We start from the raw sequence: 12,093 nt of genomic DNA, 5'->3' as shown, positions 1-12,093 counted from the left end.
TTTAAAACATGTTGGCTGTAACGTGATTACAGCGCCAACTCTTTAAGCGCTGTTTCTAAAGCACAATTTTTCTAGAATGTGGGATTGCACAAGAACGCAACTTTCACATTGTAGAAGAACTGACTATATATTGATAAAACCAAAACTGTTTGAACCTCACTTCTGTATAAAGGACAATGTATATCTGGGGTGTGAGAGGAGAAGGCAAACGCTTTATAACCACATCTTAATATTCTATTGTCCATTGCAGTAAATGCTTAGTTTTGTGTACCTACCTTCCCAATCAACACCCATTCATTAACTTGTTGTTGTATTCATTGAACAGGCAATAGTTAAATTTTGTTATTATTTTGATTTCAGCTCCCAGCATTTTTCTGAAAGCATGGATGAAATTAATTGTTAACACTCCGTTTTTAGTTTGGATGAAATCAAAACTAGTTATCAAGTTGGTCATATTTACCAAAGCAAGTTAAATATCTTTTTTGGTCAGTGATTTAAGCCCTTCCCCATAGGCTGGAGTGTGACTTCTTTTCCCAATTTGTAGTCTGACTCTGAACTGAACTCAGAAACCTTGACACTCTGTTTTCTTGTTATATATGGTATTAATGACAGAACACACTTTACCGTAGGCGTGGTAGATTATGGATAAGCTAACTATAGCAAGAGGACACTGTTGATTATTTAATGAAAAATATCAAAGTGTACATGACAGCAACTCTGAAAACTACTGCTTTCAATATTCATCCCAGGCTGTGCGAAAATTTAAACAAATTGAACTGCTTTTTGTTATTTATGTAAATGATTCGAGAATGACCTTAAGGGAAGGCAGTCTGAAATTTGTGCCCAGTCTTGGCTTATATGTGATTCCAGAGCTAGAGTGGTTGACTCCAAACTGCCCTTGGAAATGCCCAGCAAACCATTTAATTCACGGGCAAAATCTACTGACCTGGCCATCAATGCTGACATAAAAGAATAAATAAATGTTTCCAGAAACATCAAAATCTACAGATGCAATATTTATGATAAAAACATTATGGGAAAGTTTTTAAAATTGCCATTGGCTGAACCAATGTATGCCACCCATTTATATTGTTGTAGATGGTCTGTAGACAAATATAGTGAAAACATGATTATTGCCATCAGTTTATAACTTGATATTAATCAGAAAATTCAACAGTTGTTGATTGCATTTAAATATCTTTGAATAATTGTACTCTTATGTTATTTCAGAATAACCGCATCAAAACCTCAAAGTACAATGTTATCACATTTCTGCCTATCAACTTGTTTGAGCAGTTCCAACGAGTTGCCAATGCATATTTTCTGTTCCTGCTGCTTTTACAGGTTAGTGATTTTTAAAATACAGCACACAAGAACATGTTTACAATTGGTATCATGTGACTGACTCTTCTTTGACAGTGGAGTATTTAATAACACGTGCTTCAAATATTAGAAGAGAAATATTTTCATCTAAAGAAACAAGCTCGCAGCTGCTGTTAAAACCGTGATTTCTAGCATTTTTTTTGTGTGTTCAAATGGTTCATAAAACTTATTGTGTGTCAAGTTAAACTTGGCAAAGAGCGGAACTTTCCTTCTGATTTATGAAATTAGCAAGGCCACACCCTTTGTGAAATGAGTGGCCCAGTATCCAAGATGATTAATTACCATCCTGAACAGGATCTTATAGTTTATTTGTACCATATCTACCATCAATGGGCACTTGTCATAGGAGCTGTACTCTTTCCACTGTTGGTCTTGAGGTTTACCAGTTGAATATGTGTGGCAATATAAAATTATCTTGAAACAGTTAAACTAAAGAATAGGGAAAGTACCATTTCTATTGTCTACAATACTAGTTTTCCCCATTTTTTACAGCTGTCCCTGTGGAGCAACCAGTGGACTTAGGGTGCACCAACCAGGTACTCAAGGGGGAAGAAAATAACAGTGAAAGGGATGGGGAGGATGGGATGTGAATTATTAGTAACAGTCTTAGGTGGTTCCTCTTCAGGGGTGTGCCATCCACATACTATTAACACCTGGAACTCAGCATTGGGTTTAGTGCATCTTCTATTTATTCAACTCAATGTCATCAGCTGCTATGACCTTCCAAATCTGAGCATGGCATTGAATTCAGCACAATGTTGAAATCGAAATTATTAACGTTAAAAGAACAAATTTAACATGATATGTTTTTGCAACCATGAATTCACAGTTCTGGATATAAATATATGTTTTAATCCTTCATAAAGTTTAAAAGTTTACAAGCTTTTGTTTAGTTCAACTTTTATTTCATCAGTTTGATTGTGTTTGATTCTATTTGGTTGTAATCACTTCTGTGTGCTATAATTTAGCCTCAACTTGTTGGCTTGAAGTCACTTACAATTATTAAATATGTGACTTATCCAGTTTAAGTCTTTAAGCTGAAATGGATTGTTTTATGTAGACACACAGCACAGGCTAAATGGCCTTTTTTTCTTGCTGATCCATGTTTATGCTTCACAGGAGCTTATTTAAGGGCAACATTCCTGTTAGTTTAGTCTCTTAGTTCAGATTGCTTGATAATTCAGTTGTTTTATTTAAAATTTGTCTTTGTTATTGCATTGCTTAATTCCTATCTCCGGATCATTTATTTATTATGTATTAAGTGAAGCATCAGATGTAAATTGAGCTAAATCCCAGGAGTGTACACTTGTGAATTATTTAGCTTAATTCTAATTGGGTCTGTTTTGATTTTTTTCAGCTGATTCCTCATATTTCTTCACTGTCCTGGTTTACCACAATAGTGCCTTTAGTGCTGGTATTAACCATCACTGCAGTCAAAGATGCTACAGATGATTTTGTAAGTACTTAATTCATTTTGGGCAAAGTGAGGTGCCCATTGCACTAGTTCGGATTCGCTCCTTTAGAGTTTAGAGGCAGCTCGTGAAATCCTGTATAAGAGTAGTGATGCTGGTTTCACTTCTTCATTCTTGGCTCCACGACAGTCGGTGGTTTGTGAGATGGTTTTTGTGAGATAAGATTCCGCATGTTCATTTACGTTTGGGCTCCTTTGTTATTGTCACTTCACTCAAGTCAACTTTGATCCTCCAGTGTATTTGCCATCATTCTGTGAGTTTACAATGCGCCGTGCTTGAATTGCTCTTGGTATACAAATGGCCTTGTTGCCTTGCACAATGTCAATGGGGAAGAATCAATCCATAAGCTAGGTTTTTGGTTTAGCAAGATCAGGCTTATGTTTTCCAATCCATTTTTGAAGGATTTGTTCATTTATGATATTAAATGGAGATGGCTAACCTTTTAAGAGCTCATGAGCCAGGAAGAAAAAAGTTATGTTAAAAAGCCCAGTGTGTGGGCCAGTTTGCATTTTATCTTAAGTTCAGAGAAAACAGTGTGAGATTGATTTACATAGAGGGTGGTATCATTTTGAAGCCCCAACCCTATTTAAATTTGACCAAAAAGCTATGGGATTCCAGATAGATATCTTGTTAGAAGTTGTCAGGTTAAGATCTAAAATGCGACACTTTTTTGACAGTCTCTGTTCAGTTCCATCATGCATGGAAAGCAGACTCCGAATACACAGGAACCTCGATTATCTGAAGAGATGACTGGGCACTATTTCATTCGGATAATCAATTATTCAGTTAATCGATTCAATGCCTTTCCTCTGGGGCTCAGAGTTTTTTTCAGTCTGCTCCCTGTTCAGGAGATGAGGCAGTACACTGCACACGAGACCCCGCCCCCGTCCAATACTGCCAGCCTCCCGTCCCTGCCCAATACCGTTTCCAACCCCATCCAAGATCGACCCCTGCTGCTCAAACCTGTCCAACACCACCCCCCCCGTGCCCCCAAACCTGTCCAACACCACCCCCCTGCCCCCCCCCCCCCCAAACCCATCCAACACCGCCCCCCCCATGTCCACCTCTTCCCCACTCCAGGGCAGCCAGACTGGACACCAACAAGAAGACTCCTACTGCTGCTGCCGTCTTTGTGGGGTAAGTCTCCACGTGTGGGCACACACACGCACGCACACAACGTTTTACAGCAACTTTTCGACAGGTTCCACCTTTACCCTGTACAAGACAATGTTGGAGAGATTATCTGGGGAAGGAGGGTTTAGGGTACACCCCTGTGTAGAACTCCAGGGAAAGTGTGGGGGGGTGAGAGAGAGAGGGCAGGAGGTCAGTCATTTGGAGACGGTGCCTGTTTAATCATTGTAAACAAAAGACGCGATCAATGTTGGAAACACGTGTTTGATGTAATGTTTCTGTCGGGACGTTGAGATCTCCTTTGGATAGTCCAATATTTGGATCATCAAGGTGCCTCTGTGTATCTTTGGACATTGATCACTATATTGTATGAGCCTGTAGCTTAAATAGACAGGCACTTCAGCCAAATTCCAGTTAACGCCATATGAACCCTTTGAAAATTCCCATCATTGCCATTGGTTGCAAATGATGGGAGCCAACCATTGTTTGTTGTGGAACATGAGGGGGAAGAAAGGAAGGAGGTTGGGAGATCAAATACTGACCATCAGGTTGGGGAATGAAATACAATGAGTTTGCTCATTTAAGCTAATGAACTGACTGCATTCAGTTGTGGGAATCGTGGAAGCAAGTGAGCTGCTTGCAGGAAAATAGCTGACTTCAATTAACTCAGCAAAGGCCTGGGGTTAAAAGAAAGTGATAGGGCTATTTTGAAAAAAATAGATGCATTTTCTTATGAAGAACTCTTCTTCACACAAAAGCAGTCAGTGGACGGGTACAATCACTCTCTCTTACTTTTCAGTTTCGCTATAAGAGTGATAATCAGGTCAACAACCGATCCTCTCAGGTGCTCATTGATGGCAAGTAAGTTCTTTATAAATTTTCAACCTGGAAAGGTGACAATGGACTGAATTGTCTCTTTCTGCATTGAAATTTCTATGACGGGTTTATTATTTCCAAAGCAGTTACTGCATACTCTGGTTTTAAAAATTGAAACATAAAGTTAACTTGTTTGCCTAACATTCTGCCTTTCTATTTGGCTTTTGTGCCAATTAATAATTTTACTTGAAGAATATGTATGTAGCAAAAGCTCTTGAGCAGCAATTAGTAGCACACTGATTAATCTTTGAATAGATTTGTGTGAGAACATAATTATATGTTTGTGAGGATATATTGATAAGGCTATATATAGGCACTCATATCCTGTTATTAAAGAATTTTGTTGGCATATGGCAACCAATAATTACAAGTATTGCAGAGAACTGTCATCCAGTGCCAAGCGACCCAATACTCTACCTCCTGCAGATGCCACTTTGCCCAGATCTTCGTGCTGTTTGCCAGCATTGGATCGTGTCCCAAGCTGTGCTCAAATTTCAGCCCCTATTGAATTGAATGGAGCTAATTCCTGACGTAGATGATGCTACTCTGTGTCTAACATTAATGGAGCAATTTGAATGGGAATGAGTTTGGAAAAGTCAGCACTCCAAGAAGACATTTGGACAGTATATAACTAGCAGATACATGACCATATTACTTCCATCTGGACATTGGTAAAATTAAAAAGTAAGCTAATTAGTTTATTGGGTGATTTGGTGGCGGGCTTTTCAAAACTGAAAAGGGCAGACTACCTCTAGTTGGGGAGTTGGTTAGGAATGGGAGAGAGCAGGCTGGAGTTTGTATTGAATGATGAAATGCAAGTAAGAAGTTATGCTAAAAGACTGACTCCTTGGTTTCCTCCGGGTGCTCCGGTTTCCTCCCACAGTCCAAAGATGTGCAGGTTGGGTAAATTGATCATGCGAAATTGCCCATAGTGTTAGGTGCATTTTTCAAAGGGAAATGGGTCTGGATGGGTTACTCTTTGGAGGGCCGAATGGTGTGTTTCCACACTGTAGATAATCTAATCTAATCTAATCTAATCTAATAACCCATGTATATTCAGCTGTAGCTATGAGCAAGATCTAGGAGGCTGATATAATAAAAGATGGTCCAAATTTTCCATACAAGTGGAATGGATGGAATTTGTTCAGTGGTCATGTGGATACTGTGAACATTTGAGGTGAGGTTTTGTAAGCTTGAGTTGAGGTAAACATCATTTTTTTAATATCATCAATCACTGAGTTTCTTCATTTTTAGAATCACGCTCCTCTTTGACTCCTTCCTTCCAGTTTTCTGCTGATATATCCCAGCAGTGTTATTCTTGTTCCCCAAAATGCATTTCAAGTAATTTTAATGTAAATATTATTGGGTGTTGTTTAAAGGAAGGAAAGCAGATGAGTGGGGAAAAAATATTCCAATCATAGAATCTATGGCATGTGTTTAGCACTTACAAATAAGTACAAGAACTAGGTGAATTACTGGGTGGGATGGGCCTGGTTGGGAGGTTCTTCCGAGAGTCAGTGCAGACTCAATGGGCCAAATGGCCTCAATCTGCACTGGAGGCATTCTATGATTTAATGTGCTAATTTAACCCAGCCAATCCTTTTCTCCCAAGCCAGCTTTAACAATACTGTAAACTCAAAAGACTACAATGAGGGAAGTTAACCTGTGGTTGCTGCGAATGTGTAATGGTCACGTTTTGAGACCACATTACTTGGTTCACTGGTAGTAGTTTAGCTTATGATCTTGGGATGTGGGCAACATGAAATCCTTGGTTGTCCTAAAAATATTGAAAAAAACAATGCAGTATGGGACTAGAGCCATTGAGTCCAGTGTGACAGGTGAGTCCCTTCTGGGGGATATTAGAGCAAAGAAAACTATAGGGGATTGAAGTATAGAGTAAACAAAGAGGAACTGACAGAAGGGTCAATAATCAGAGGGCGCGTTTACAAACCAGTAGCAATATGAGGAAGAAAGAAACTTTATGGCCTGAGTGATTGGGTTTCAGAGTGTGCTGCTTGACAGGGTGGTGGAAATAGATTCAATAAAAACTTTCAAAATGAAGAATGAATACTTGAAAGAAAAACATTACAATGCTATGAGGAAGATCTGGGCGATTGAGATTCACTGGGTCACTCTTTGAAAGAATCAGTGCAGATTCAATGATTAAATAGTCTCCAGCTGTTTGTACAATCATTCCATACTGCTGATCCAAATGATTTTCTTACAAAGGTCTGGCAAATTTCATGGATACATTTCTGGTTCTGGCCCATAAATTAGATGATTTATTAAATTCTAATTAGCAAATCTAAATTTCTGGGATGCGAGTCCATTATTAATTTAAGATGTAAATGTTAGAGTAATAGCGTAAGGGAATAGGTCTGGTTGTGTTACTCTTTGGGGGGGTCAGTGTGGACTTGTTGAGCCAACTGACCTGTTTCCATACTGTAGGGATTCTATGATGTTCCATGCAACACATTATTTTTAGGGAATTTGCTTTCTCCAAGTTTATTGAAAAAAAATTGGAAAATAGTATACTCTATCAAGCCACATTTTCATTTAATTGTCATACTTTATCAGTAGTTTTTAATCTGTTGCTTGGTATTTACAATTTGCTCCTGATGTTGACTGTAAATATATATTGGGTCAGAATATTGGAGACAATGGCCTTCTGGGTATTATCGCTGGAGTCTTAATCCAAGACCCAGATAACATTCTGGGCCACGACAGATGGTTGAATTTGAATTCAATAAATATCTGGAATTGAGAGTCTATGATGACCAGGAATCCATTGTTGATTGTTGGAAAAACCCATCTTGTTCACTGTCCTTTTGGGAAGGAAACTGCTGTCCTTCCCTCGTCTGAACTACATGTGACTCTAGATCCACAGCAATGTGGTTGACTCTTAACTGCTCTCTGGGCAATCAGGGATGAGCAATCAATACTGCCTGAGTGAAAGTGAGGTCTGGAGATGCTGGAGATCAGAGTCAAGATTAGCGTGGTGCTGGAAAAGCACAGCAGGTGAGGTGGCATCCGAAGAGCAGGAAAATCGACGTTTCAGGCAGAGGAGATGACCTGGGGATTGCAGTGAGAGAGAGACTCTGAGATCTTTGTAGAGAGAGGAGGAGAACTTCTTCAAGGTACGAAGTTAAAAATCTCACAACACCAGGTTATAGTCCAACAGGTTGAATTGGAGCATCGCTCCTTCATCAGGTGATTGAAAGCTCGTGTGCCTCCAATTAAACCTATTGGACTATAACCTGGTGTTGTGTGATTTTTAACTTTGTCCACCCCAGTCCAACACCGGCATCTCCAAATCACGACTTCTTCAAGGTAGGCATCCTTGCAAGAGCTGATGAAGGGCTCCTCGGATGCTGCCTGACCTGCTGTGCTTTTCCAGCACCACTCTAATCTTGACAATAAATACCGCCTAGCCAGTGACACCCTCATCCTGTGAATAAATTAAAAAACACTTTTGAATTCTACTACTTGTTCCTTAAGTGTTCATTATTTATTTTCCAAATACTTTTGTTGCTTTCAGAATTACATGACGTTTAGCTGATTGCAGAGGTTTAAGTTTACTAATCGGGTTAATTAAAGCTTTTAGGAAAATGCAATCAACATGTATTTACAGGGCTAGTTTTGAGTTAACACAACAGATTTGAATAAGACTATAGATGAAACACCAGAATAAATATTTGATGTTGATTGTAGGCGGTGCTGCTGCTTCTTTGACAGGGCTTATGAGCATAAAGATTCCAAAAAGTGCAGTAGATCTTTCAGGAACATTATGGAGTCAACATATCACTGTAATCTTTAAGATTATTGTTTAATGGGGATGAGTTTGAGATATTGTTGTTTTAGTTCCAGGAATCTATGATTATACTCTCATAACACTGCAGAGGTGATTCACCACCTGGCACCTTTAAGACTTAGACTTGATAAATAGTGGATCAATCTGAGACGGTTAGATATTAGGGGGTCATGACAACAGTTATGTAATACAGGTAGCTGCCCATTTGTAAGGAACTTTCTGCTAGTTTAATATGTTCAGCAGTGGTTTTCCAAGCTGTCTCCTCTTGCAGTCTGAGTCCTTTAGTAACTGTCAGTGTCCCATACAGAAGCACTCCTCTACCATGATCACCAGACTGCAAAAGCCACTATTGCCTCACAGCGCCAGGGACCTGGGTTTGAATCCAGCCTTGGGCAACTGTGTGGAGTTTACATGTTCTCCCTGTGTCTGCGTGGGTTTCCTCCCACAATCCAAAGATGTGCAGGTCAGGTGAATTAGCCATGCTAAATTGCCCATCGTGTTCAGGGATGTGCAGGTTAGGTGCATTAGTCAGAGGTAAATATAGGATAATAGGGTAGGGGAATGAGTCTGGATGGATTACTCTTCGGAGGGTCAATGTGGACACGTTGGGCCAAAAGGCCTGTTTCCATACTAGGCTTTCTAATTCTTAAAAAAAAAGCTTTGGATAAAGAATCATTGGAGAGAAGACATCACCACGTTTAAGCTTCATCTCCCTTACTTAGCTCACATTGCAGCCTGACGTTTCTTTTAAACTGGAAACCCTCTCACTGGCTTCATCAGCCACCCCCTGCCCTTGAGTGGATGATGAGCTTGCTTTTAGATGGAGAGTGGCTACTCCATATGTGGGCTTCTAACATCTGTTTGAGCCTGAATGTGGGGTGTGGAGAATGCTGGGAGAATCCTGCCCTGGCTTCCAGGATTTCCATTTTCTGGCATGGAAGCTCACTTTGAACACAAAGTTTTACACAAAGAAGATGCCACTAGGACACCCAATGGTTCTCTTTCTCAATATAAGGCAGTACAGGAGGATATACGAATGATATTGCCAACTTGTGAAGGTTCTTTGCTGAAGCTGGTTACAAGAAATAGAAAAAGAGTCAGTTTCCCAGTTCCCAACTAACGCACTCTCATGGCCATAAAGTCAGGAGAACACATTCGTTGCATAGACACGTGGAGGATTGGAAAGAAGCAAGGCTTTTTAATGATTGGTATGTTCTCTACAGTGTGTGTAATCTAAAGAAGCGACAAGATGTTTGGGGGACAATTGTAACATGTTCTGCATGTTTTTAACCAGGCTACAGAATGAGAAATGGATGAATGTCCGGGTAGGAGACGTAATCAAATTGGAAAACAATCAGTTTGTGGCTGTAAGTGCTTGTTAAAATCTTAATTACTTATGCATTTGTCCTCTGGATTGAGGTAATCTGCCTGACTATTTATTGCCTATCCCTAACTAAACTATGAATGTGGCATTGTGTGTTCTCCTTGAACAGCCTCAGTCTCTTTGTAATAAAAGCTGTGCCCCAATTATATGTACTATATATGTGTCAACTCTTCTTGCAGTCTGTAAAAGCCATGACCATACATGAATTGGGTGGCACGGTGGTTCAGTGGTTAGCACTGCTGCCTCACAGCGCCAGGGATCCGGGTTCGATTCCCGCCTCGGGCAACTGTCTGCGTGGGTTTCCTCTGGGTGCTCCGGTTTCCTCCCACAGTCTAAAGATGTGCAGGTTAGGTGAACTGACCGTGCTAAATTGCCCGTAGTGTTAGGTGCATTAGTCAGGGGTAAATGTAGGGGAATGGGTCTGGGACGGTTGCTCTTCGGAGGGTCGGTGTGGACTCGTTGAGCTGAAGGGCCTGTTTCCACACTGTAGGGAATCTAGTCTAATCTAAACTGGGATTCAGCTCCTTCTGTTACTTGGTCATTACAAAATGGGATTGTGATTTTGAATAGTGTTTGATCAAAGTCACTTTAAAGTGAAATGTAATTATTTCAGAACAAATTATTTTGTAGTATTAAAACAGTATGTACCTCTACTTCCTTATAGAATTCAACTCTGTATTGTGCACTGACGCTGTCCCCAGAAGGTTGAGTGCTGAGAATAAGGCATGCAGGCTATATTTATGTGTGCAGTTGTCATGCTTTATTGCTGATGGGAAGCATTTTTAAATTGCTGAGGGTTTCTAAGCTGTAAACTAAAACTGCATTCAAACTTTCTAAATTCCTGATCAAATATCAACTAAACTCCGGGAATAGCCCATTTCCATAAATAGGCATCCAATCCAAAGGGGATGGACCCCTTTAAACAGAGGTCCATTTTCACATGGAGAGCAGTAATATGTTGGAAAATATTCCTGACATTCAGAAACAATTGATTACTAAATTCACCATCACACAACAAAATGTGTTTACACAATTCATGGCTATATTTCTTGCTTTCTCTCTCACTTCTCTGTTGTGTGAATAGTTTCTATGTTTAGCAAAACTCCTTTCATCTATTTTATTAATTGTGTGTGACACACTGTCCCAGCAGCCCCTCTGGTTCCTAGTCCTGGTATACGACACTAGCTGATTTGCCTGACTCTTCAATATAGCAAAGTGAAATGTACTGAATAATGTAAACGCTTACGTAGAGAATCCAGTTGGTCTCCTCCTACCCATACTGCCCTCTGATGACATTGATTGCTTTCAGCCTCTCTGTCAATCTTGTAACTTTTCAGCTTCCTTTTTTCAAAGCTCCTCCCTTTTCTCCCCCCCCCCGCCCCACACAATGCCCACTAACCCATTACCACCTCCATAATCTGCAACTTCACATCCATACACTAAAAAAACCTAAAACTTTCTCTACACTCCTATCAAACGCCATGCTTCTACGCATTTCCCAGAAATAGATCTAATTTCCCCACACAGCATTTTTGCAATAAAATACAGTACTGCTCATTAAATCAAAAAAGGAGAACGATTTGAAGGAAGAAGTACATTGGATCTTAAACTATTGTTGTACTTTGCCATCAGTGAATTGAATGGGGAAAGGTCATTTCTGTCGATTAACCTTGTTCAATTCTGTAATTCCTGGATTACTGACAGTTTTTTTCAATAAGTTTGTTCTGTCTTTGTTCCATGTTCAAGCCCGGCCCCTACTGCTCCCCTGCATCTCACCCTCTCCAAATTCTGAGAGTGAGTTTAATCCATAAATTCCTTCCATGCTTTAATACTGGTCAGCCAGTATCTCGCGTTCCCATGCTTGATGAGGAAACCTTATGATTATTCTTTCAAATTTTAGAGAAGTCCTCCAGCAATTGCTACAACTTTCTCTTCACTTTTGTCACTTAGTTTGAGGAATTTGCTGCCCATTTTTATGAATGAAAAATTAATGCAATTTTGGTGACCCTATACCTGGAAACTGCGCCACTTTCAGC

At 39.9% G+C, this 12,093-nt stretch overlaps 1 protein-coding gene across 4 annotated transcripts in view; it reads left to right on the top strand.

Annotated features, from left to right (window-relative positions):
* atp8b4 (ATPase phospholipid transporting 8B4) overlaps nucleotides 1-12,093 on the top strand; it is a 245,466-nt gene that overhangs the window by 133,261 nt on the left and 100,112 nt on the right. For all 4 annotated transcript variants that reach the window (XM_072565057.1, XM_072565058.1, XM_072565059.1 and 1 more), the window contains 4 exons: nucleotides 1,231-1,344; nucleotides 2,741-2,839; nucleotides 4,786-4,847; nucleotides 9,968-10,040. In XM_072565057.1, coding sequence (XP_072421158.1) covers nucleotides 1,231-1,344; nucleotides 2,741-2,839; nucleotides 4,786-4,847; nucleotides 9,968-10,040 — 348 coding nt within the window. The remainder of the gene's footprint in view (nucleotides 1-1,230; nucleotides 1,345-2,740; nucleotides 2,840-4,785; nucleotides 4,848-9,967; nucleotides 10,041-12,093) is intronic.

Source organism: Chiloscyllium punctatum, chromosome 48, assembly GCF_047496795.1.
Source record: "Chiloscyllium punctatum isolate Juve2018m chromosome 48, sChiPun1.3, whole genome shotgun sequence".
Taxonomy (NCBI): Eukaryota; Metazoa; Chordata; class Chondrichthyes; order Orectolobiformes; family Hemiscylliidae; genus Chiloscyllium; species Chiloscyllium punctatum.
Note: the sequence above shows the minus strand (reverse complement) of the source record. Positions and strands in the feature narration are given on the sequence as shown.